At 40.1% G+C, this 22,212-nt stretch overlaps 1 protein-coding gene across 1 annotated transcript in view; it reads left to right on the top strand.

Moving 5' to 3' along the window:
• Nucleotides 1–21,989, top strand: part of ntsr1 (neurotensin receptor 1 (high affinity)) — a 33,110-nt gene extending 11,121 nt beyond the window's left edge. Inside the window, exons 2-4 of the mRNA XM_034876293.1 lie at nucleotides 9,168–9,369; nucleotides 16,632–16,716; nucleotides 21,219–21,989. Of these exons, the coding sequence (XP_034732184.1) occupies nucleotides 9,168–9,369; nucleotides 16,632–16,716; nucleotides 21,219–21,474 (543 nt within the window). The 3' untranslated portion in view covers nucleotides 21,475–21,989. The remainder of the gene's footprint in view (nucleotides 1–9,167; nucleotides 9,370–16,631; nucleotides 16,717–21,218) is intronic.
• Nucleotides 21,990–22,212: the final 223 nt, after the last annotated feature.

Raw genomic sequence — 22,212 nt, 5'->3', positions numbered from 1 at the left:
ATGCCAATATTTGTTGTTTCAATGCCAAATTTTATTTTCAATACCACAGGTTACTGTCACTGTTCTAGCTCCATAAATTTGTACCTTTTGTTTAACTATGTAATGTTTAATTTATTTTACGTACTTACTATGTTCATTCATATAGTTCTCACGGCGTGACGTGAATGCATTGCCCAAAAGGAAAGAAGCAAGCAATAAACGCCCGTTCAAAAAGAACCAACCTGTGTCTGTGTTGTCGTGAAGAGAACCACACCCTGTATACAAGTTACTTTTATTAAAGGTGATCTAAGCAATGTTGGGTGGTGTTACTTCATGACATTGAAAGTATTTTCAGACTACCTCGCTCCTCCTCATCCCGTCCCCTCCCTTCTGTGCTTCCACGCACTAAACCCCACCCCCACCCCCAAATCCTACTGGGAACGCCGGAACACTGTTTGTGTTTGCTTTGTGGTGCAGGTGGGCAAAGTTTATTTTCATTGCCATTCGTAGACCCTGGGCTGTCTATAGAGACCGTGTTTTTTTTTTACAGTGGGTTCTGGGGACAGGCAGCTCGCAGATAGTGAGGAGATGTTTGTTGTGTGTGACAACACATGTTGTGGCCTAAAACACTTTTGACATTGCTTAGATAACCTTTAATCCAACTATTATGAACCACTTCAAATGTGAGATTGTCTTCTGTCCTACGTGACCATTTTGACCGCGCCAGTACCCACAGCGTCAATTTGACACAGGACCATGAATTGGCCTTAAGCGTTAGCACCAGTCACCACCAAATCAACTAATAATTCCACAGTATATCCGAGTTATCTGGTTAAAACATATGTGATGGTAAGAGGAGAGGGCAGAGTTGCATACGATTATGGTTTATTACATTTAAAGTGGTTCACAAATAAATATCTTCACATTGCAGGTGAAGGCATGTTTGGGTTCTCTGCTTCGTGGATATTAGGGATGACACAAGAGAAAAGCCAGATGCGATTGTTTCTGCGTGAGATCATAAAACACCACGTGACATGTGGCATGTAGCCTGTGCAGAGACCTTCGTCTAATCAATGTCACCATGATGCAAATATTTGGATTATTCCCTGCTGAAAGTGAAACAGAAATGTGGCAATTATGAGAGCTGTGTGAGGAAAAGATAAACACTCGATACACGGAATTCAGTTATTTCAGGGTCCCGAATATTTTTTGAAAGGGTAGTAAAACTTTTTCATAAACAAGGACATTCTGTTCATTGTTTTGGTTGTTATGCAAACATTTGGATATTTGTATTGGGTAATGTTCAACTATTATCTGGACAGTTTCCTAGATTTTTTGCCATTCTTTGTGTAAAGATCAAGTAAAGTATCACTGATTTATTTTTCAATTGCAATGTGTTTAGCTAGAAAATTTAAAATGCAAGAGTTTTAAAAATGTTCTGTTTGATCCACTTAACACTCGTTTTTATTGAGAATCAGCAGGTGCTGATGTACGTATTTTGCTTGAGAGAGAAACATGATGCGGTTACTTCAGCTTTACTGAATCCATGTGAACGCAGCGGACCTTGTAAGGAAGTGAATGAGACAATAGTTCTTCAGTGAAGAAGTCAGCGGTGCTGTGGATCATTTCATGTTGATCCTCCAGCCATTTGGGGATAAATTGGCCTTCTGGTCTCCCTTATCTGTTCCTGTTTGAAAGAACGTTGAACAGCCATGGTGAGAAGTAACAGTTGTGTCACTCCATTGTATGAGGAAGACAGTCAGAGAGAGAAGGATGAATGCTATGTTATAAAACCTTGGAAATATTGTAAAAAAAGGATCAGCAATGATATAAAATATTCTAGACGAATGCACAGAATGTCCTAGCTAAATGAAATCGTATTCTTGTGCAATGTCACACCAGAAAATGTGTGGTTGCAGATGAAATGACACACAGCATGAGGTTCTGGTAAACAACATTGGTCGTTTACAACATACGTTAACTGAATTTAGAGGTAGAAAACTGAATTTGGACTGGATTTTCTGCCTGGTCGTCTTTCTATGGCAGGTAAAAAGGTTAAAAAAATAGCACATTGAAAGGCTGTGTGTTTGTGTGATGTTGATTTCTTTCTTTTCTTTGTTCAGATTCCTAGCTGGACCTAAGTGTGAAAAATTGTGGTGGGTGGCAGAGGAGGAGGGGGTGTGCGACAACATTAAATATAAATATATAGTCCGTGGTTCTCCTGCACTGCTAGCAAAGCGTAGAGGATTTGGTAAAAAAGAAAAAAAAGGACTGCCAGGTATTCACAAAGCAGATGGTGACCGTGAGGCTACACCAAGCACCACGACTACCAAAATAACTATGAGGAAATATGCAGCGGTCTGGCCGACCATGCTTTCATGGAGAAATCACTGATTGTTGTTGTTGCACTTCTCTCTCTCTCTCTCTCTCTCTCTCTCTCTCTCTCTCTCTCTCTCTCTCTCTCTCTCTCTCTCTCTCTCTCTCTCTCTCTCTCTCTCTCCCCAACCCCCCCTTCACAGTGATTCAATTCATTTAAAGTGAAAAGGGCATTATTGGCATTGGAAACAGACGTTTACATCGCCAAACCAAGTCTGATCCTTTTGATCCTTTTGAAATTGAAAATATTTATGTCTATAAAATTTTGGTTGTATGTGTGTGGGTGGAGGGGCGTGTAGAAAAAGTTTAGGAACCACTGGATGAGATAATCATCAGAGGATTGGGTCTATCAGTCCACACTTATGCTGGAAAAATGCCAGCTCCAGCCTTCGCCTTGTGCCTCAAAAAGTATTCACAGACCATTCAAGGCTAACTCTAGCTGATAGATCAATATTACCGCTGCCTTACCCATACGGACAGCTCGCAGGCATGAAAGCAAGTCGGTTAACACGGACCAAACATCCACAGTCTCCTGTGGGTTGTCAAACTGATAGGAGGTGAAAGCAGAGCTGTGCACCGACAATAACGGAATGGTGTGAACCACAGTGATCACAACAGTGTATGCGTGTATGATGAAATCAACCTTAAGCTTTAGTTTTCCCTTTTCTCATATAAACCGCACATGTGCCTACATGCCAGCTAACAATTGTCGCCACACTTAACAATGAACACAAGGCATATACAAGGACACACAAACAAGCATGCAGGCTTTTCTGTTTATTGGTGTTATTCTTTATTGAAAGGATCCCTGTTAGCTAATGCCGTAGCAGTCAGCTACCCTTCCTGGGGTCCGCACTAATACACAATACATTACATCACAGAGACTACCCATTACAAGAATATATGTAAAATCAATGCAGTTGGACACCCGTGAACATACCAGCATGTACTGAACCTTTCTGTTAAACAAAAAGATCAAACTAACAGTCTCACTCAGGAAGTATTTCATTTTAAATTACCCACTAGTCTCGCTTTGCCAGACCTTCCTCCACAGCACTGCAGAGGATGGTCTGGCGAGTCCACACTCCAGGATGGGTGCAAAACGTGGCATGCAAAAATTGGTATTTTTATTAAACCAATCAAAGTCGTCATGGGCGGCGAAAAGCAGAGAAGCAGTTAACATGGTCCTCAGAAATCCACCGGAGTTTAGAACGCCAACACAAAGAAAGCGGAAGGGAACAGACATCGGCAAAAAGACTGTGGCACCGGAGAGATCCTGGGAGTGAAACGTCATGGATATAGACTGATAACCTAGCCTGGATGCCGGCCAAACTTAGCCCCGCCCACAACATTCAGGATCGGGAAGTTGTTTTTACAACACCGGCAAATATCATTTGCTCTTATCTTCTACGTCTTCTAGCGAGTGAGCAGTTAAGTTTTGTTGCTGTTGACAACTGCGTCACTCAACATACTGTACATCACATACTCCGTTGCTTTGATTGGTTTTAGGCCTATCCAATGAGTGCAACCTGGTTCAGTTGGAACACGCCCCATAATCAAAGCCCCATGGAGCAGTTTCAGGATCACATTCTGACTAGAATCTGAGTATGATGACGTCAGGCTACTAATACCCCACAATCTAAAACCTTTTTGCATAGAACAGACATGTTTTATAGAAAAACAATTATAAAACAATCAGACTATATTTGTATAAACCCTTTAAGAATCATACAAAACTAATACAGTTACTTTCCACTATTCAATCTTAAATCTGCATGCCCAATAGATCATATACTTTTTGCAAGATGATTGAGTGTTGACCAAATACAAAAGGGTTACTTCCACTTTATGTCTCAATACACAACAGTGTTTTTTTTCAATGAGCCAGTCCTTAGGCCAGGTACAACAAAATGACCATTACTAGTGAATCTGGTGTTTTGGCTTCGTGTTATTACGCTTGTCTGTTTTCCCTCCACAAAGTATCAAGACTGACACCGTTCCCAACCATAAATTGAACAGTGAATGAAAAACCTGCAGGGCATAAAGGCTTAGGTAAGAAACGATTGCATTAAAAGGTTGTTTGCCCTCCTCAAATCAGTAATGGTTTGGTCCAATGTAGGATGGATACAAATCAATAATCGTAATGCTTCCAGTGTTCCAATTTGTGGCACACGTTGTTTTTATTAGTAAAACTAGAAGAGTGTCGATTTCTATATCCAGTTACCATCTTTAATGGTTATCCCAGCTGAGCATTTTTGCCAGAAGGCAGACCATGCAAGGTGCTCAACATGTGTTAGAAACGCATTAGAGCTGTCTGTAGTGTGTGATCGGCTGCAGCTTCCTCACACCTTCGTTCAGCAGTCAAACGGTTCAAGTTGCAGACTCTCAGGGTTTCCACCCACACATTTTGAGCAGAGCATATTATAGCTGCGGCTGTGTAGATAACGCATTGTAATTATGCACTTAATGCTGTGAAGAACGATGTCCCCACCTTAAAAACAGCATTTTGTTCCAGAGCTTCAACCCTATCAACCCTAACCCAATGAAGAGATCCCTTAATGTCACATATGTCTTCAACATGTACTGTATAACATAAAGGTTTAACAAGTAGCATGGATTTATTTCAGCTTCTGAAATTTGCAGTTAGGTTTCCAGTTTAACCCTTGCGTTAATCTCGGGTCAAATTTGACCCGTTTTTTGAAGTTTAAAAAATATATATTAGTATGGGATTCACGAAACCAAATTGCCCCAAAATAACAAAATAACAGAATGCACAGATGAATGGTGTTTGGAACCTATGCAACATATTTGCCGGTAAAATAATTGATTACTTTTATTCAATTTAGAATTTTTGTGTTTTATTCAATTTTTATAGCATTTTCATTTGTTTTAAAGGTACTGTTCATTTTTCATTTAAAGGGCTACCAGAGGAGTTTTGGAGTCTTTAGTCTAAGAAAACTTGACCCTCACTTGTGTTTTCAGTGTCTTTCAACTAAATATACATAACTAAATAAACATTCTAGAATGGCAATCATGCTAATGTATAAAATTACTTTTTCAGCAGATGTCTTAGTTACAATACAATGGAATTACCAAATCAGTTTTCTGTTTATGTGTGTGCGGGATTAATTGAGTTTGGGAAATCGCACGGCCTCCACAAATCTACGGCTCAAATTTTCTGGCTGACTAAACAGGGAGGGATCTGCTAGTGATGGGGGGGCCGAGGCTGAGAGAGCGACATGGAGCAACGTGGAAAAATACGCACCAAACAAGCCACATCGAAATGTTGCTGTTTTCATGAATACAAAAGTTGTGTGACCCTCCCCTCTCAGCTAAAAAAGTTGAATATGAATAAAAAGACATTACCCTCCCCTATTTTCCTCCGGTGGTCCGTTCCATAAATACCGATACAGAATGGATTTTAAAACAGTTTCCTAATTCAACTTTGACATGTACCAGTCTGTGATCCACTCAACATCCTCTGATCTTAACTATTAGTCAAAATAATTCATAATGATGGCTTTTCTTTTACTCAGAAAGTAGGTAAAGTGTCATATATATTGAGAAAGAGCCACTTGATATATAGCGATGTTTATTCAAATCATTCCATTATACGTACTATACAAAGCATCTAAGTCAAAACAAATGTCGACAATATACTAACGTGCCAAAGTTTATTGTGGCTTTTCTAAAAGGGAGTCTAAACAGTACCATGCTATGGTTTGTTATGCAAATGAAAGCTAAAGGGCACATAAACATTGCAAATGACCTTAACATATCACACACAAATAAATGCACGTGGCTGAGGTTGCTTGGTGACAGGGTGCTGTGCGTAGTGACGATACAGAATAGGATAACAACAACCCCACAGCTGCATGGTTGAGCCAGAGCAAATGACCAGCCTGATGGAAATACACCATTACCTTGTTTAACACAACATTTAACTCAGCGGGTAGGTTTTACTACCTGGGCACCGTTTCCCATGCATTGATGTCCAGGGACTAGATTGGACAAGAGCTTTGCAAATGGGTCCAGTATTGTTCAGCGAGAGCCGGCAGCTGTGAACTTGGCTGCAATGTAATCCCATATAGAGCAAATGTGCATCGTCAATTTCGTTGTGCTGTTTTTGCCACTGACAGGCTCAGAAGTGTCGGGCAACATCATGGAAAGGACCCTTATAGAGAGAGTTCTTTTTGTTAGAGAGTGAGATCCTTTTTTTTAAAGCAGAAACGGCTCCAAAACCAACATTACCAAACCCCCCCCCGCCCCCCCGAGTGGACCAATTTTAAAGATGTTTTGTTCCCATCTGTCACTTAGACACATAAAGTTAGGAACAAGTTTCCAGGTTTAAAAAAATACATCTATATGTATGTATGTGTAAAGTAAACAATTGTTTTGTTTATTCATTTACTTATACATTCATTTGTTTATTTTTGGGGTTTATTATTGAATAGACTAGTGATTGACAGGAAAACATGTACTGTATGAGACATGCCAAGGCCAAAGAAAGAAAACGTGAACATTTAGAGATATGTGTAGGTTGTTTTCGTGGACATGCACTACACATATATATATATATATATATATATATATATATATATATATATATATATATATATATATATATATATATATATATATATATATATATATATATATATATATATATATATATATATATATATATATATATATATATATGATTCCCTTTGGATGGTTCACACAGCTAGATCCTTTCAAAGCAGTTTGTAAATTGTGGAAGTCTGACGTGAGCCAAGGCTCCGACTTGAGGCAATACATGACAGCAGCACTGCAGTCACCCATTAAGAAAATGAATTGCCCACTGATGCGGTCTCACTGTTGACCTATTGAGGATGGAGGGCTCCTCCATAAATCACACAAGCTCCTCAGGACAGTGTGCCTACGTAAGTGGCCTAAAGTTTATACTTCGTTGACGAGAATAGCAGGGCCGGCATATGTGTGTGTGGTAGAGTGAGTGAGAGAGTGACAGCGATTAACTTCGCAGCGATAAGCAACCTTAAAGGCATAGTGGGAGAAACAAAGTGTTTCCCCTCTAACCAAGGTGGGAAATCTGTAGCAGAAAAAGTTAATTAATTAGTTTTAATTTTCACTTTTACCATTTCTGCTCCAGTCATTCCAGCCCAACATCTCAATTTCTTTGCATTTCATTGCAGTTATCCACATTGGCTTTGCCAGTTGTTTGGCTGCTTCTCAGATTTCTTTCTCTCCACCCTCCCAGAGGTTTTATCTCACTCTAAACCCGGGGTTTGCCTTGCAGCTTTTCTTCTGCTCTCCTTTTCAGCTGTAATCGATCAACAATGTCTAGGAGGCAGGGGGCCCTCAGAAGTCAGCCAGCCTGTTCATTAAAGCCATTAACATTTCTCAACCATGATTATCCCTTGGAAAAACAACAGCGCTACACGTGTGTGTGTGTGTGTGTGTGTGTGTTGGGGGGGTTGGGGGGAAGTTGAGAGGAAATGCAGTAGGAAAGAACTGATGTAAAATCTGTTAGTTACATTGCTTAGGCAAATATCTACACAGTTTTTACAAATTAAAACCTCAAACACCCATTCACGTTCACTCTTGTGAGCAACTTCTCATCCCGGCTCCGCACGGTTCCTCAGTAGCTCTGGTGAGAAGTCAGCTGTCATGAGAGATGTCTAGCAGCACCTCCTCTCTTATGTCCTTTTTTATACCCTTTCAGCTCTTGCTCCATTTCTCTCAGTAATCTTCGCTGCTCACTTTATTCTCCCACAAAATGTGTCTCTTTTATGTTCTACCAGAAGTGAAAAAATGGTTTCAAGTAAAACTTTGGAGTTTGATCAAAGTTGGCACTCATGAATTCTGTTTCTCGATGGAACAGAAAAAAGTGTAATGACTGAGAAGTCAATATCTTTTCATCATTCCTCTGTCAGGGAAAGGACACTCTTGATTATATGTCTATCAAAGGACTGCGTTACAGTGTATGGTTGTATAAAGGTTTTTTAAAGCACAATAACTGACCAACTCAATTAGTTTTGCTGCATCCCATGATTTTTTTTCTCAGATGTAAGAGATTCATCCTGGTGTCACCCAGTTCGCCTGTATGCCTGCTCTTGGGGGAATTACTACAGTTGTTGGGTCTTTGTAAATTAGAGAGTGTGGTCTAGACCCACTCAAACTGTAAAGTTTCTCGAGATAACTCTTATCATGATTTGATACTATGAATAAATTTAACTGAAACTGTACCTCTCATGCCCTCTCATCCTACATGCTTTATTCTGCCATTTTTTATATACCCTGTCCATCAGCCCTCTCTCTCTCTCTCTCCCAAGGTGTCTGCGAAACATTTCTAAGTAATTTTCCATGATTCAACAGTGGTTACTTTTGAGGATTTTCTTGTTTTATGTTTATTTGTTGTTGTACCTCATCTATTGTTTTAAGTCATCAACCTGCCAGGGCCTGCAAATGAAATTAGCCTGCATGTCAAAATGGCACACATTTACATTTGGCACTCTGTGCTAATGTTGATTAAAGTGTGTTGTCCCTTTTAAAAAGAGACAGAAAAATATATATGACAGTGTGAGATACTGTAGTTATTTTATGTACAATCAAACACTGGTTTTATCAATTAGTCAGTGGCCAACTGTTCTGATTGGACAAAACCCAAATTTTTAACAACTTGACAAAGAAGCGTATTTGTTAAAACAAAACAAACAATCTGTGGTGGATGTGATACGTTTGACCCAACGTGAACCAGTGTGTTAGCTCTAAATTCTAACCAGTGATTGCGGCCTCTTCTCCCTGCACAGGTAAACGCCTTTCTGTCCTTCGTGATACCCATGGTGGCCATATCGGCACTCAACGGGGTCATAGCCAATCAGCTGTTGCGAATGTTCCGCGATGCAGAGCAAGAAAACCGTGTGTGCATCATTGGGGGAAATCCCACCATGCTGAACGCCACCACGGAGCCCAACCGCGCTCGCTCGCTTCGCCACGGAGTTCTTGTTCTCCGTAAGTACACACATGTACTGTACATAATACACAGAAGGAGAGTTGGTCATATGTGTTGTCTTTGAGTAACAAATAGCTCCCCGAGTCAGTTAACAAGCTATATCCCTGGATGCATGTTGCATTTTGCTAGCCTGCCGTGGTTTGGTTATTAATTAGACTACATGTAATCATTTAAACCTTTTCATCACTGTTGATTTGTTGTTCAAGTTCAATAAATGCAACATCTTTCCAAAAGACAATGAGTAATCGTGGTACATAATCGGGATTTCAATATTGACCAAAATAACTGATTGTGATTTTTTTTTTTTTTTTTTTTCATAATTGAGCAGATCTAACTTGAAGTGCATCTTACTATTTCAACTTGATGAGCAATACATTTCGGAACACATACTTCTACTCCATGTATCTCTTATTTCTCCTACTGTCATGATAACATCCAAAGCTGCAGCAGGGGTGTTCCCTTACTTCTGCTTTCTTTCTTTTTTAACAACATACAAAACATGAACACTCCCCCCATACACACACACACACACACACACACACATACCAATCGTAATCACCACCCACCTAGACTAAAATTTAAAATAAGATATGACACAGTAACTTCAACATTCAAGACACTCAACAAAATAGTAACAAATTACACAGTAAACCATTAACCAAATACACAAAAGGACAACACCATAAGCCTATCATACATGTATCCACAGCAAAAAGCTTCTTTGAATCCCACTACAAGTGCAGATAGACTGTCTTCTAGAATGTCCCGAGTGTTTTTAAAGATACACAACAGGTGCTCCATCTAACTGTCAGTGAGATGCACTTCACTCACTTTGAGTGAGCAAATGCTCCATAACAAGCACATAAATCACTGTTATCGCGTCAGTGATGCAGTGGCAAATCAAATGTGGATAAACTACCAAAGCAACCAACATTTAACTTTGACATGCTGATTTCTTCCTGAAAAGCCAGTCGTTACTGGGCCGAGACGACTCTAAAGCTGTCTACCGACCAGAGCTGACTCGAAGGCTTTGACTCTTTGAGTGTTGACCTGGGAATGGATCTCGAAATCAGTATCATTCAATTTTTTTATTTTTTTATTGGAACGCATGACCCTAAAAATTACAGAATAGCCCATGGAATAAGGATTGGTAATCCCACGTTACTCATTTAGTTTTCCATAGGTAGGGAACTCTGCTCTGTGGCTTGAAATTCCTGTATGTTAACGCCTGGCCACCCACCCCGACCTCGTCCCTAAGGACGCAAGCCGCGTTCTCCTACAAAGCGGCCGTCAATGTGGTGACCACAGCAAAAAAACGTGGAATGGTTCATGGGAACCAACTATTTGGGACACAACTTTAATCTAGTCTCCAACTTTGTTAAAGTCCAATTGAACAGAAAGTCTCATAATATTAGTTAGATGTTTCCATTTATTAGCAGTGTAGGCCTGTGACATAATCAGTCTCTAACTGATGCACCTGAGCAATTCACTTGTATATCTGGTGTGGATTAGCTGCGGTCAGCACATCTACCTGCTCCTGAGGATGGCTTTAACAATAAAACCATGGCTTGAAAATGCAACAATGCCCTTGTCCTTTTTTTTGGAGATTAACTCTATGTGATCATATGTTTTAATGCAATTTTTTTATAGTATCAATTCATAACAAGTGTTATCTTGAGACTCTTTACAGATAGAGTAGGTCTAGACCACACTCTATAATTTAGAAGGACCCAACAGTTCTAGTAGTTCCCTACTGTGTGTGTGTGTGTGTGTGTGTGTGTGTGTGTGTGTGTGTGTGTGTGTGTGTGTGTGTGTGTTTTACTGCAAATAAATCAATCATCAAAGGCATGTGTGGTAAACTGTCACAGAGCTCGTCTTGACATTTCTGGAATGTCATTAAGGATTTGGATTAAAATGCATAATGTCTGTCTAAATGGGTTCTGCTGCCATTGTCTGACCTCTGTCATCATATCACCGATTGAATTTGAAGCTTAATTGGGTTGAAAGGAATTTAGTAGCCAGATGGGTCCAGATTTGTCTCTAATACCCCCAATTACAGGAATCATATCACACATATCACACATGTGTCATGTAGAGATTGACTAATCTTCACTGTAATGTTCCTCATGTACTGTACTCATCAATTATGAGCTGACAGAGACCAGAATAGGTCACAGATAAATTCATCATCTAAACCCCCGGATTCTCTGTTTCTCTCTGTTTCTCTCTGTTTCTCTCTGTCATTCTCTAACTGACTTACACCTGCTCTCGTGTGTGTGTGTGTGTGTGTGTGTGTGTGTGTGTTTGTGTGTGTGCGCGCACGTTTTTACCTATCCACCAGGGGACATTTGGAGGTCCACTGTTGATTGTGCATTCATATAGAGGTATAAGAGCCAACTAATAGAGGCTCAACTGCAGTAGGTATCCTAACGGGTTTTAAACTTCCCACTAATGAAATGAGTTACCAAGAAGCTGACTTTAACTAATGTTTTAAAATTGTTCAGTTTCATTCAAAAAAAAAAACTAAGCAGATTTTTGATGTCAAATTTGACCCCTTATATAAAATGTTTGTCTCTGAAATGTGGGTTTCTTTTTAACCAAATTACCACAAAACAATGGATTGGATTCCATACAACGCTATTTGCAAATACAATTGATCACATTCATTCCTGACTAAACTCATCTGTACATTCTCTGATCTATTAGTCAATACTACTAGTCAAAATCATTCATAATTTCTGCTTTTTTTCAACTTATATTAGGTCTCATGCTATATAAATGACCATAAATTCCAAAAACCAGTGTAAAACTAGTGGTAGTAAATTGATGTCAGTGAAAACAAACAAAAAAAAGTGTGAAAAAGGGACATAAATGTCAAATCTTGTCATTTTTTGACCCAGGAGGACAGCACAAGGGTTTGACAGGAACAATATTTCAATCTATCAGTCCTAAGAAAACAAAAAACCAACCACAGCCTCACAGTGTAATGTTAACTTACCAGTAGCCTGCAGCTGCTTATTCCCACACACTGTGGCCACTACCGGAGTTGGAGAAAACAGATAAACAACAGAACTGGAAAATCCTCCTGCTTCCCTGGAGTCACCAGGTTGGCAACATTTAGCCATACGATAGAAATATATTTGAATTCTTCACAAGTTGCTAAGACGGTCTGAAAAGTCTCTGAATGTAGTAAAAAAGCCGAGCTGGCCACACTGTCCACAACTGTCCATTACTGCTGCATGGTTTCCTGTGTTCCCCAACTACAGAGCGACATCACAGACCGGGTGTGTGATAATCACTCGTGACAAAAACAGTGCCAGTAAAAGGGATTTGCGTTAGCTTGTTAATATCACATTCATTTTGACGGGTCTAATTAGGACATACTCCTTAATATTTGTCTTTTGGAACAAAAGCAAGCAAAATCGCAGCTGTAGCGATGTCCTGTTCATGTCCGGTTAATATGTCCAATTTTATTTTTATTTTTAATTTCATACAATTTGATTTGTCACACAAAATCATACTAGGTACAATTCCATTCAAATGGTATCCCATAAGATCCTTCAACCTGTGCATGATTTATTCAATTCAGTTCAATTTTATTTATGTAGCGCTAAATCAAAACAACATTTATCTCATTGCGCTTTTCATAAAAGAGCAGGTCTAGACCGATCTCTGTGATGATTTATCACAAAGCAGAATGTGGCCATCAGATCAGCACACAGAAAAATAGTCCCCCCCCCCCCCCCCCCCCCCGGTTGATTAACACTGGCACTACAGGATCCAGTCATGTCTCAGCGAAAGGACGCCATAGCTCCTGAAACCCACGCAGACACATAGGGAACCCAGCTCACCGTCCGGCGTCGGTGTTAAATTCCTCCATATATTAAGGAGATGTGACGGCAGAGGCTGCTTCGCCAGAGTTTCAGAGTTACGGTTTCTGATTAATGGCTGCTTGAGTCTATGTAATGACCAACTGGCCAATCGGGACTGACTAACAATGACAAATTGTGAATGGCAGAGTGCTGAGGACAAAGCTGCCAAGCTGGAATAGACTCTGGGCAAATGGAATCCCTGAGTGGGTGTAGAACAAACACACACACACACACACACACACAGACAGACACACATTTTACCATTCTAGCTCTGTCCTCTCCCACTGCACTGTTCTCACTGCTTAAGTCTGTGTATTTAAGCCTTCCTTTGTATCTGTTGATGATCTTCAATAGTTCACGTGAACCTTTTTAAGATGTGTTGACATTTCAGCAGACCACATAGACAGATCCACTAAAGAATAAAAAGTAATCATGGATGGTATGAAAATACCATCTGTAGAGAAGCTCAGCGCAGAGCCACGAGAGAAAAGAAGAGGGAATGACACGCTGATGTAATCTCTCCTGACAGGCATACAAATTGCGACTCAAACTTGTTAGATCTCTGTTATGTAGCTGGCCTATCATGCAGTGATGAGTTCCTCTTTTCATAGTTGTACTGGATGAGTGTTCTGCAATGTCTAAGATTGGACCTGGACTCAAAATAGGAGCATCCAAGTGAACCACGATGATGGTCTTACAGTAGTTTCTCTGCCCTGTGGTGACAGGATTGCATATGCAGAGATTCTGTTGTTTACTGCAGCGTACTTTCAAAAAGATAAACCGCGAGGGGTTGACAGTTTTCCTTGTAATAGCAAGCTTACACTATACAATTTTAGTCCTGATTTTCAACTTGGATATTGCAGACAAAAGCCCCTGATCAGAGGCAAATCGGCGCTCGCTCCTGTAAGCGACAATTGTTGAGTGAATTTTCAAAGATTCGATCTGAGAAAGGCACCCATGCGTCATGTCTAAGAGATATCTTGCAGGTAAATATTTTACATTCAGAATGTTTCTCTTGCACAGCAGGCACCCTGGACGGTGACTGCAGTTCCATACCGCCAAAGATACAATTCAAAGCAGGCTACATATTCATATATTCATACATTTAGGCACTTTCTCAGGGAATACATGCTTTTTTGCAGCCAGCATTACTCCCTTTTACACCTCGAAAACCATTAAATGTTGGGTGTTTTGCCAAAGAGCACTTTGGCATTGTTTTCACAGAGGTAGACAGTGATGCACATTTTACAGGCGTGATGTCCACAGCTGTTGTTGGGAACTGAACAAACAGTAAACTCTTGTCGGCTTTAAGATGTTGATTGGCCACGCAGTACCGCAGTGGTTTCAAACGTGTGTTAAATTACATATTTTGACATGAATTGAAGTGTTGGAGCCCAGTCTTCCAGTGGTAATTTTAACCGGTTGTGGCCAAGGAGCACGTATTGAATTTAGGGACAGTTGGGACCAAATTTCTTGAGTGTAACGAGAGAAGAGACAAAGAGGACCGACTCCAGTTGACTACTAAACTACAATCCGTCCTCTGACACAGTATCACATTGTCATCCGTACATAAGACAGCGGATTCAAATGTTGTTGAAAGAGAAGAAGAAAAAGAAAATAAACGCCCTGAGAACACCTGAATAAATCTTGTAATAAAAAAAAAAAAGACAAAACATCTGGTTGAATAAGATTTGTGCCAACTCAAACGGCTCATTTACAAATCCTTTGAAACAGGCTTATTTCCTCTAAAATGCTTATCATTGCTATTTTTTAATGTGTTGTTGATTTGTGTGTACACAAGGTAATTTTTGAATGAGAAAATGCTGTAATGCTTCATACTTAGGATTAGTCATATATGACCATGCAGAAACAGCATCTGAATTTTTGGCACACATCTCATGCAGGAGATTTAGGTTCTCTAACCCATTGCGCCCACTTGCCTCCATTTGTGTCACACACCTTTTACTTGGAGTCATCACTCAGTCAAATCTGAATTTACAGATATGGAGATAATAGAGATAATTTTAGCTTCAGTGTTAGATGTTCTTCCGTGTCAAGGTTATCTGGTGATATTTGGATGTCTGTACATCGAACATTTTAAATTGAAAAACATTGATGACCTAGTACATCTCAAATTGGCATCCTGAATAAAGTAATGCTACTGGGACAATGTTCTGTGATTAACCTGAGACAAAAGACTTTAATTTGTTGCAAAAAATGGAAACACTTTGTTTGCATAATAAGGCAAAACTAATAGCGTTAAAATCAACCTTTAAGTGAGGCATGGAGTACTGATCACCGGGATTTGTAGTTGCTTTGCTGTCCCTGGGCCTTAACAACCATTACTCATTGAGAAAACAATGGAAACTAAAGGTTTAGGGTAGCTGTCAGTCATCTGATGCTTAATAGAAGTTGGAAGTTGTAACACGAATAAGCCCCTGAACACAGGGGAACCAGTCTGGCTGTCCCCAGACCAAGCCAATAGATCTCAATAGATTTGAGATTGAGCATTGGTCTGGGGAGTCTGCCCTGTATTTTGACTCTGTACGCAATTGGAAAGTCCTTAAACCAATCAGACCAACGATCCGGGTGACATGGCCTCAACTGGTTGCTGCTACGGGGGCATTTGGTGACCGCTATGTTGACTGTAAACAAGAAGCTGCCTGGTCACTTCTCTATTGTCATCTTGTTAGACCTGGCTGTGGTTCGCCAGGTAGATAAACCAGTTTGTAAATTGTTCCTGCAAAATTGTGAACTGAAGCAGGAGAACTAAACATTCATGTTTCCAGACCGAGCTGCAGGGCGAAATCAAATCTCCGGCAGAGTGGGCGGGTTTATCCAGTCTACAGGGAGACATGACCGGCAAAAAAGGCTTAGATCTAAGAAAAGTCAATTTTTAGAAGGGTTTATCCTCAATAAGACTCTGTGACATGACCTAAAGATGGCCAATGATAAAAGACATTTAAAACGATTTTGTCTCCTGGCCAATGTAGAGATGTGATTGACACATGCAGGAAATATTTGGTTGTGATCACTACTGCATATTAAGGTTCAACCCTTTATCCGAGGGTATTTTCAGCCACACAGATGATTTTGGCGTGCTCTGATATTATGCTATTGAACAAATGTAAGCAGTATTTTCCTTTTTTATTCAGAGCAAGTTCAGCTAAAAAACTGTCTTAGTTCAAACCCCAATTCCAATGAAGTTGGGACCTTGTGTAAAATATAAATCAAAACAGAATACAATGATTTGCAAATCCTTTCTAACCTATATTTAATTGAATACACTACTGTACAAAGACAAGATGTTTAATGTCACACTGATAAACTTGTCAATATTCTTCTTTTTTACCTCTGATGCGCTCTCTCTCTCTCTCTCTCGTGTTCAGGAGCGGTGATCCTAGCCTTCGTGGTCTGCTGGCTGCCCTATCACGCTCGCCGCCTCATGTTTTGCTACGTCTCTGACTGGTCCGAGTGAGTACCGATTCTTCTCAGCCTTCTCATGCGAGAGTTTGTCTGCTCCCTTGACCTCTACCCCTGCAGTAACACACCCCTGCTGCATGCACTTACACGTGCATGAGCATTTAAACACACTTTCACATATGCAGGTACCCAACTATGCGCATGCAGAAACTGGTTGTAGCCGACATTTAGAGGACCATCAGTTAAGGTCATCTGACAAAGAGGAGCAGTACAGATGCATCTTCCTGATTGGATTGCCTCTATCTACCATTCTCATCTCCTCTCTCTCTCTTTTGCGCTCTCTTTCTCTCTCTCTTTTATCCCATACAAACTGTATATTGTTTCCATAATTAAATCGATGGGAAAGCGACGTATTTCTACTCTGTATGAAAGATGGACAAACAGGTACCTGTTGCTAGGGTTTCCTCGGATCCTCTCGGCTGCTGCCTGAGGAGGAGCACTGAGCTTAAAATACATTGCTTATTTGCCTGCTAATGTAGATCCCAGCTTCTCTGTGTGTCTTCAGTTAGTGCAGACCTCAAAGTTCAATTTAATATGTGTGCAAAGAAAGAGCAAGCAAACGTTGTTTTCTGTATTTTTTATGACACTGCGAGCCACCTGAAATCATTTCTTCTCTTTTTGAGCTTCAATTTCTGATTTCATGAGGCAATACAACAGTAATATTACTCAAATTAGTTACAATTACTTGCATTACATACTCATAAGAAATGTGTATGTTTATTGTATCACATCACTAAGATACTACTCAATTCAATTTTATTTCTAGTATCAAATCATACCAAAGGTTATCTTAAGACACTTTACAGATAGAGTAGGTCCAGACCACACTCTATAATTCCAACAATTGTACTAATTGCCATCCAACACTGGCTGTAAAAAATTTGCTCAGCGGATTAATACTGCATAAGTGTATTGATGTGTGTTTCCCGCCTGCAGTAGAGGCATTATTGCTAGACAAGCACCGTTATTATTCAGACACCCAAGCACCCACATTGTGAAGCATAAGCACGGACGTCATGAAATCCCTGTGAGTCACTCTCCTGCAGAACAAAAGGACAGCCTTCAGAGTTTTTTTGAAATATGTCTGTCCTGCCTGGTGAAAGGCAATGATAAAATAATAGTATGTAGTAAGTAACCCAGAAAATGCCACGGAAGGAGGTTGGTCTTTGGGGGGAGATGGGTCAACCAACACAGGACTTTCACCTTCACCCAGGAGACCAGGGTCCAGGTCCTGTTCTTGTTTTGAGTGTCACTCAAACGTACATTCTATAACCCCACCCACCGTCTTTTCCTGTCCACTTTTTGTGGCGCATGTCCGTCAGTACGTCCTGACCCAGAGCGACAAAAAGTGGCGCTAAAACACAAAGTGCAGTTTTATTTTTATGATACTAACCAATGGTTTGGCTCCTAATCTCTACAGGATATACATTAACGTGTTTCAACTGTATGGTGTGACTCTGCTTGACTCAATTCCCTTTTTTCCACTGGATAGTGACAGCGTCTTGTCCTTGTCATCAGCAATTAAACAGGCAAACAGAAATTGTGCGGCTTAGTGTTTATAAGCAGAGAAATGTGCCAATTTAACATTAAACACGCCTTTCTAGGCCTTCCCGAAGCTTTTTTTTAAACCAGCCTGACGATACAGTGTCTTTGTACATCCGCAACGTTGCTTCCACTTTCCTTGTGTTACTTCACTGCTCCACACACTAATGTGGAACGAATAAGCCAAAATAATGATATAACAGCGTAATGAAACTGCTTATTGCGCAACTTGGTTGAATACTTGATTCTGATTGGTCAGTGCGGGTCTAATTATGACTGAATGAACTATTGTCTTTAGTGGAAGCAAAACAAACCTTTAAATCACCTTTTTTAAATTAAAAAAAAAATAATTTTTGGGATCAAATTATTGATTTATTTGGTAATAGACGGGAGACGTGTTTTTCTGCTATAATGACCGTATCGCCCTGAGATCTCTTACATAGATTCTGGGAGCAGAGCTCCAGTTTCCTAGCAGATAGGACATGCGATGGAGATGTTAGTTACAGTGTCTTTCTGTTACTGATGTCCAAGACTTGGTACATTTTTTAAAGCCAAAAAGTCTTCAAGTTCATTATTGTCAATGTTGTTCTTTTGCATTTATACTTTAACAATATATACATTCATCCTTGCAGCATATACTGTATACTGGATAAACATGTGCATAACAGGGTTGAGGCTATATGAGCGTTATTACACAAGGAAACACAAAGTTTGAAAAAAAAAAAATGGCTTAGACCCCACAGACAGAGGCACCACCAAGTACTATACTAAAACAACTATACATTTCCTGACAGTTAACCCTGCATGTCCCTCATTTTCTATGTTTTTGGTTCATGTTTTTGTATTGATTAATTTATTGATGGTGATTAACCAATAAGAAATTAATCATTTTCATTCCTTCTGCACACACTTGTCATGCATTGTGTCACTCGTTGTGTGTGCATGGACCGGCCAAGTACAATAAATTAAATCTATTGTAAGTTTCCAATTCCTGAGCTGGGAGGCCTCTGATTCAGTAGAGTGTTTGGATGTGTGCCATTGACAGAAACAGGGCTACATTTTCCAATTTTGTGAGGTGCTCAGGGCATGTTTGAAGAATTTAGCTGATTTAATGGCAAGAAGCACCCATTGCTGATGGATGTGGATTGGGACTAGCGGGTATCCGTTTGTGTTGCAAGGACAGGTAGCAGTCACGACCAGAAAATCAGTCCTCTCTGATGAATTCATGACAGCGAGATTGGACTCTTGAATGAATATGCCTCTAGAGGAAACTGACTGATGTGCATGGAGCACAGAATCACCACATTTGAAAATGCTGCACCTGTGGTCCACAGTTTGTCCGTGTCGGGTGTAACTATGATGGAAAATCTCTACAGCTTGAGGGATTCCTATCAAAAATCTACCACAGGAGACTGTCATCCTCTATTACAAAATCAAAACCCACGTATACCTGAGTATATGTAATAAAAAGGTAAACTATCCTTGTTGACCCTTTCAATCCTCCCCTCATTCATCTTTAATGGGGTCCCCGTATGCAGACAGACATCACTGACTTTGTGCACACTTCACTGACCCTTTTCCACTGCCAGAGCAGAACAGATCAATACACCAGGTTCTATTAACTGAGATAACGCTTGGGAGTATCTACACTATGCGTGAGGACATTGACATGTCATGACTTTTAACCTAGAGCTTTCTGTCTGTTGTTTGACTGTGTTAATGTTTTTTTTTTTTTACATAACATCCTATTTAGTATCCATTAATCCTTGTTTTGCCTGTGCACATAAAGAAATGCAATACCGTACCAGGACTGCAGAGATTGATCCCCATTCATTGATTCCAGCTTCTTAAAGCTTAGCTTCTTTTTTCTAGTGTCTTCCCTCCTCTATGAAAGTAAACTGACTATCTTTAAATTGTGGACAAAAGAACCTTGTGACTTCCTTAGGAACATTGACTTGGATGAGTTTTTTCTGGGTAACACAGGAGCACAGTATCATCAACACTTCAAATGAAGAAGCAAGGGGGTGTATCTGATCACCCACAATGCTGTTTGCCTTTTTCAGTGTTCTTCAGTGTTGAGATGCATTCCATGCTTGGAAATGTATTGTATATTGCATGCATTGCATACACTGACATTGTATTGGAGTTTTTTTCAGTGCTTTAGTTGCATGGCTAAACCAACAGATGATTCCAAAAGAGAGAACACTGTCAATAAAAGCACAAGAAAACGTTTGGATTGTAGTGGTGCTGACATTAAAAAGACAACAATTTTCCAAAATAGAACTTTCTTGGGACTTAGCATTCAATCTGTCAGCCCACCTGTCCCATTTAGGCTTGTGGTCGAGCACAATGCCAAAGTAATAGTACTCTGTCACCGATTGTGTAGACTCCCTATATATAAGAGGATCTTAAAAATCCACCAGCAACTCCTTTGTTTTGGGAGTATTGAGGAAGGTTTCACAACAAGAACTAAAGCCACAGGCAGGTGAAAGGCTTACATTGCAAACTTGGAGACTTGTCTGTAGTTAATCTGTTAATGACATTGGAATATTTTCTAAAAGCTGACCAGCATGCCTGAAATGAGCAGTGACATCTAAAGAAAAGATTAACGGGTTAGTATATTAATACATGCTCCGCAGCCATTAGTACTCACCAGGCATCACTCTCTCTCTGGCTGGCTGAACAAATCTTCCTAGCATGTTGATTCTCAAACCTTAATTATGTGCCCAGTGGAACAAGGCAAGGTATGATTTCCACTCATTATTCATTCTCCTGTTGATACATTCAACAGGAGAGGCCTTTTTAGGACCCTATTTGTAATTCTTTGCCAAAGTGTGTATAAGTTGATAATCATGCATTGCCATTTAATATGCCACATATTAAGATTAAACACATACAGTATGTTACATAAGTCACACATAACAATGTTCTCTGTCGGTTTTTTTTCACAGTGACTTGTATGACTTCTACCACTATTTCTACATGCTGACCAACGTCCTGTTTTACGTCAGTTCGGCCATCAATCCAATCCTGTACAACCTGATGTCAGCCACCTACCGCCAGATCTTCTTCTCCACGCTGCGCTACTTCTACATGCCCTGCCGTTACACACCTAGGAGGCGCCCCCACCCTCTAACCCGCCGCTCCATCAGCGTCTCCAGCAACCACACCCTCTCCACAAACATCATTAAAGAGACGGCGTACTGATTGGGCTGCAAAGGATTACACTTTCTCAAACCCACCTGCTGCCACCTTGTGATTACTGGTCCAACTTACTTCATCAATGACATTCTGGAACTGGTTTAGAGAGATAACTAGAGTTGTTATCATGTGGGGCCAGATGCACATTGTATTATGTGTTGTGTGTTGTGTCATTATTCATTGGCACAGGCTGATCCCGAACTGGGATCACCATAATTGTCGTGTTTGTCTTTGAGACCAATGGGATTTCATTTCAGACGCACAACTGTTTTATTATGTATTAACATTAATTGAAGTTTGAAAAGAGTGAAAAGAGTGAAAGAGCAACTTTTAGAGTGGAAATGTGATATGTAAATGTTTTATACTGTGTATTTCAACACATGCTTTTATTGGAGCAATCATTCACCATTGGTGCTGTACAGTGTACACAGTGTTATCTACTGTTTCAGTGTTTTGAAGATTCAACTTATAAACCTCTTGATAGTATTTTCTCTATGAACGTGGCCTTTGGCAATACATTCTACACTTGCAAAGGTTCTGATGTAACCCTCACGTAAGGGGCAAAGAGTTTTTATTTCTTTTTCTTGAATCCAAGTTGCATTGACAGCTGTATGGGAAGAATCTCTTGCATCATTACCACACTTACTTCTCTTGCCTCATTGGCTTTATCCCAAACAGATATGAAGCAAACATTTAGTTGTGGTTGGGGGTCCTAAGACTCTGGTCCATTGAATTTGTAAATAG

Source organism: Etheostoma cragini, chromosome 7 (genome assembly GCF_013103735.1).
Source record: "Etheostoma cragini isolate CJK2018 chromosome 7, CSU_Ecrag_1.0, whole genome shotgun sequence".
Lineage (NCBI taxonomy): Eukaryota > Metazoa > Chordata > Actinopteri > Perciformes > Percidae > Etheostoma > Etheostoma cragini.
This window is presented reverse-complemented; position numbering and strand designations above follow the sequence as displayed.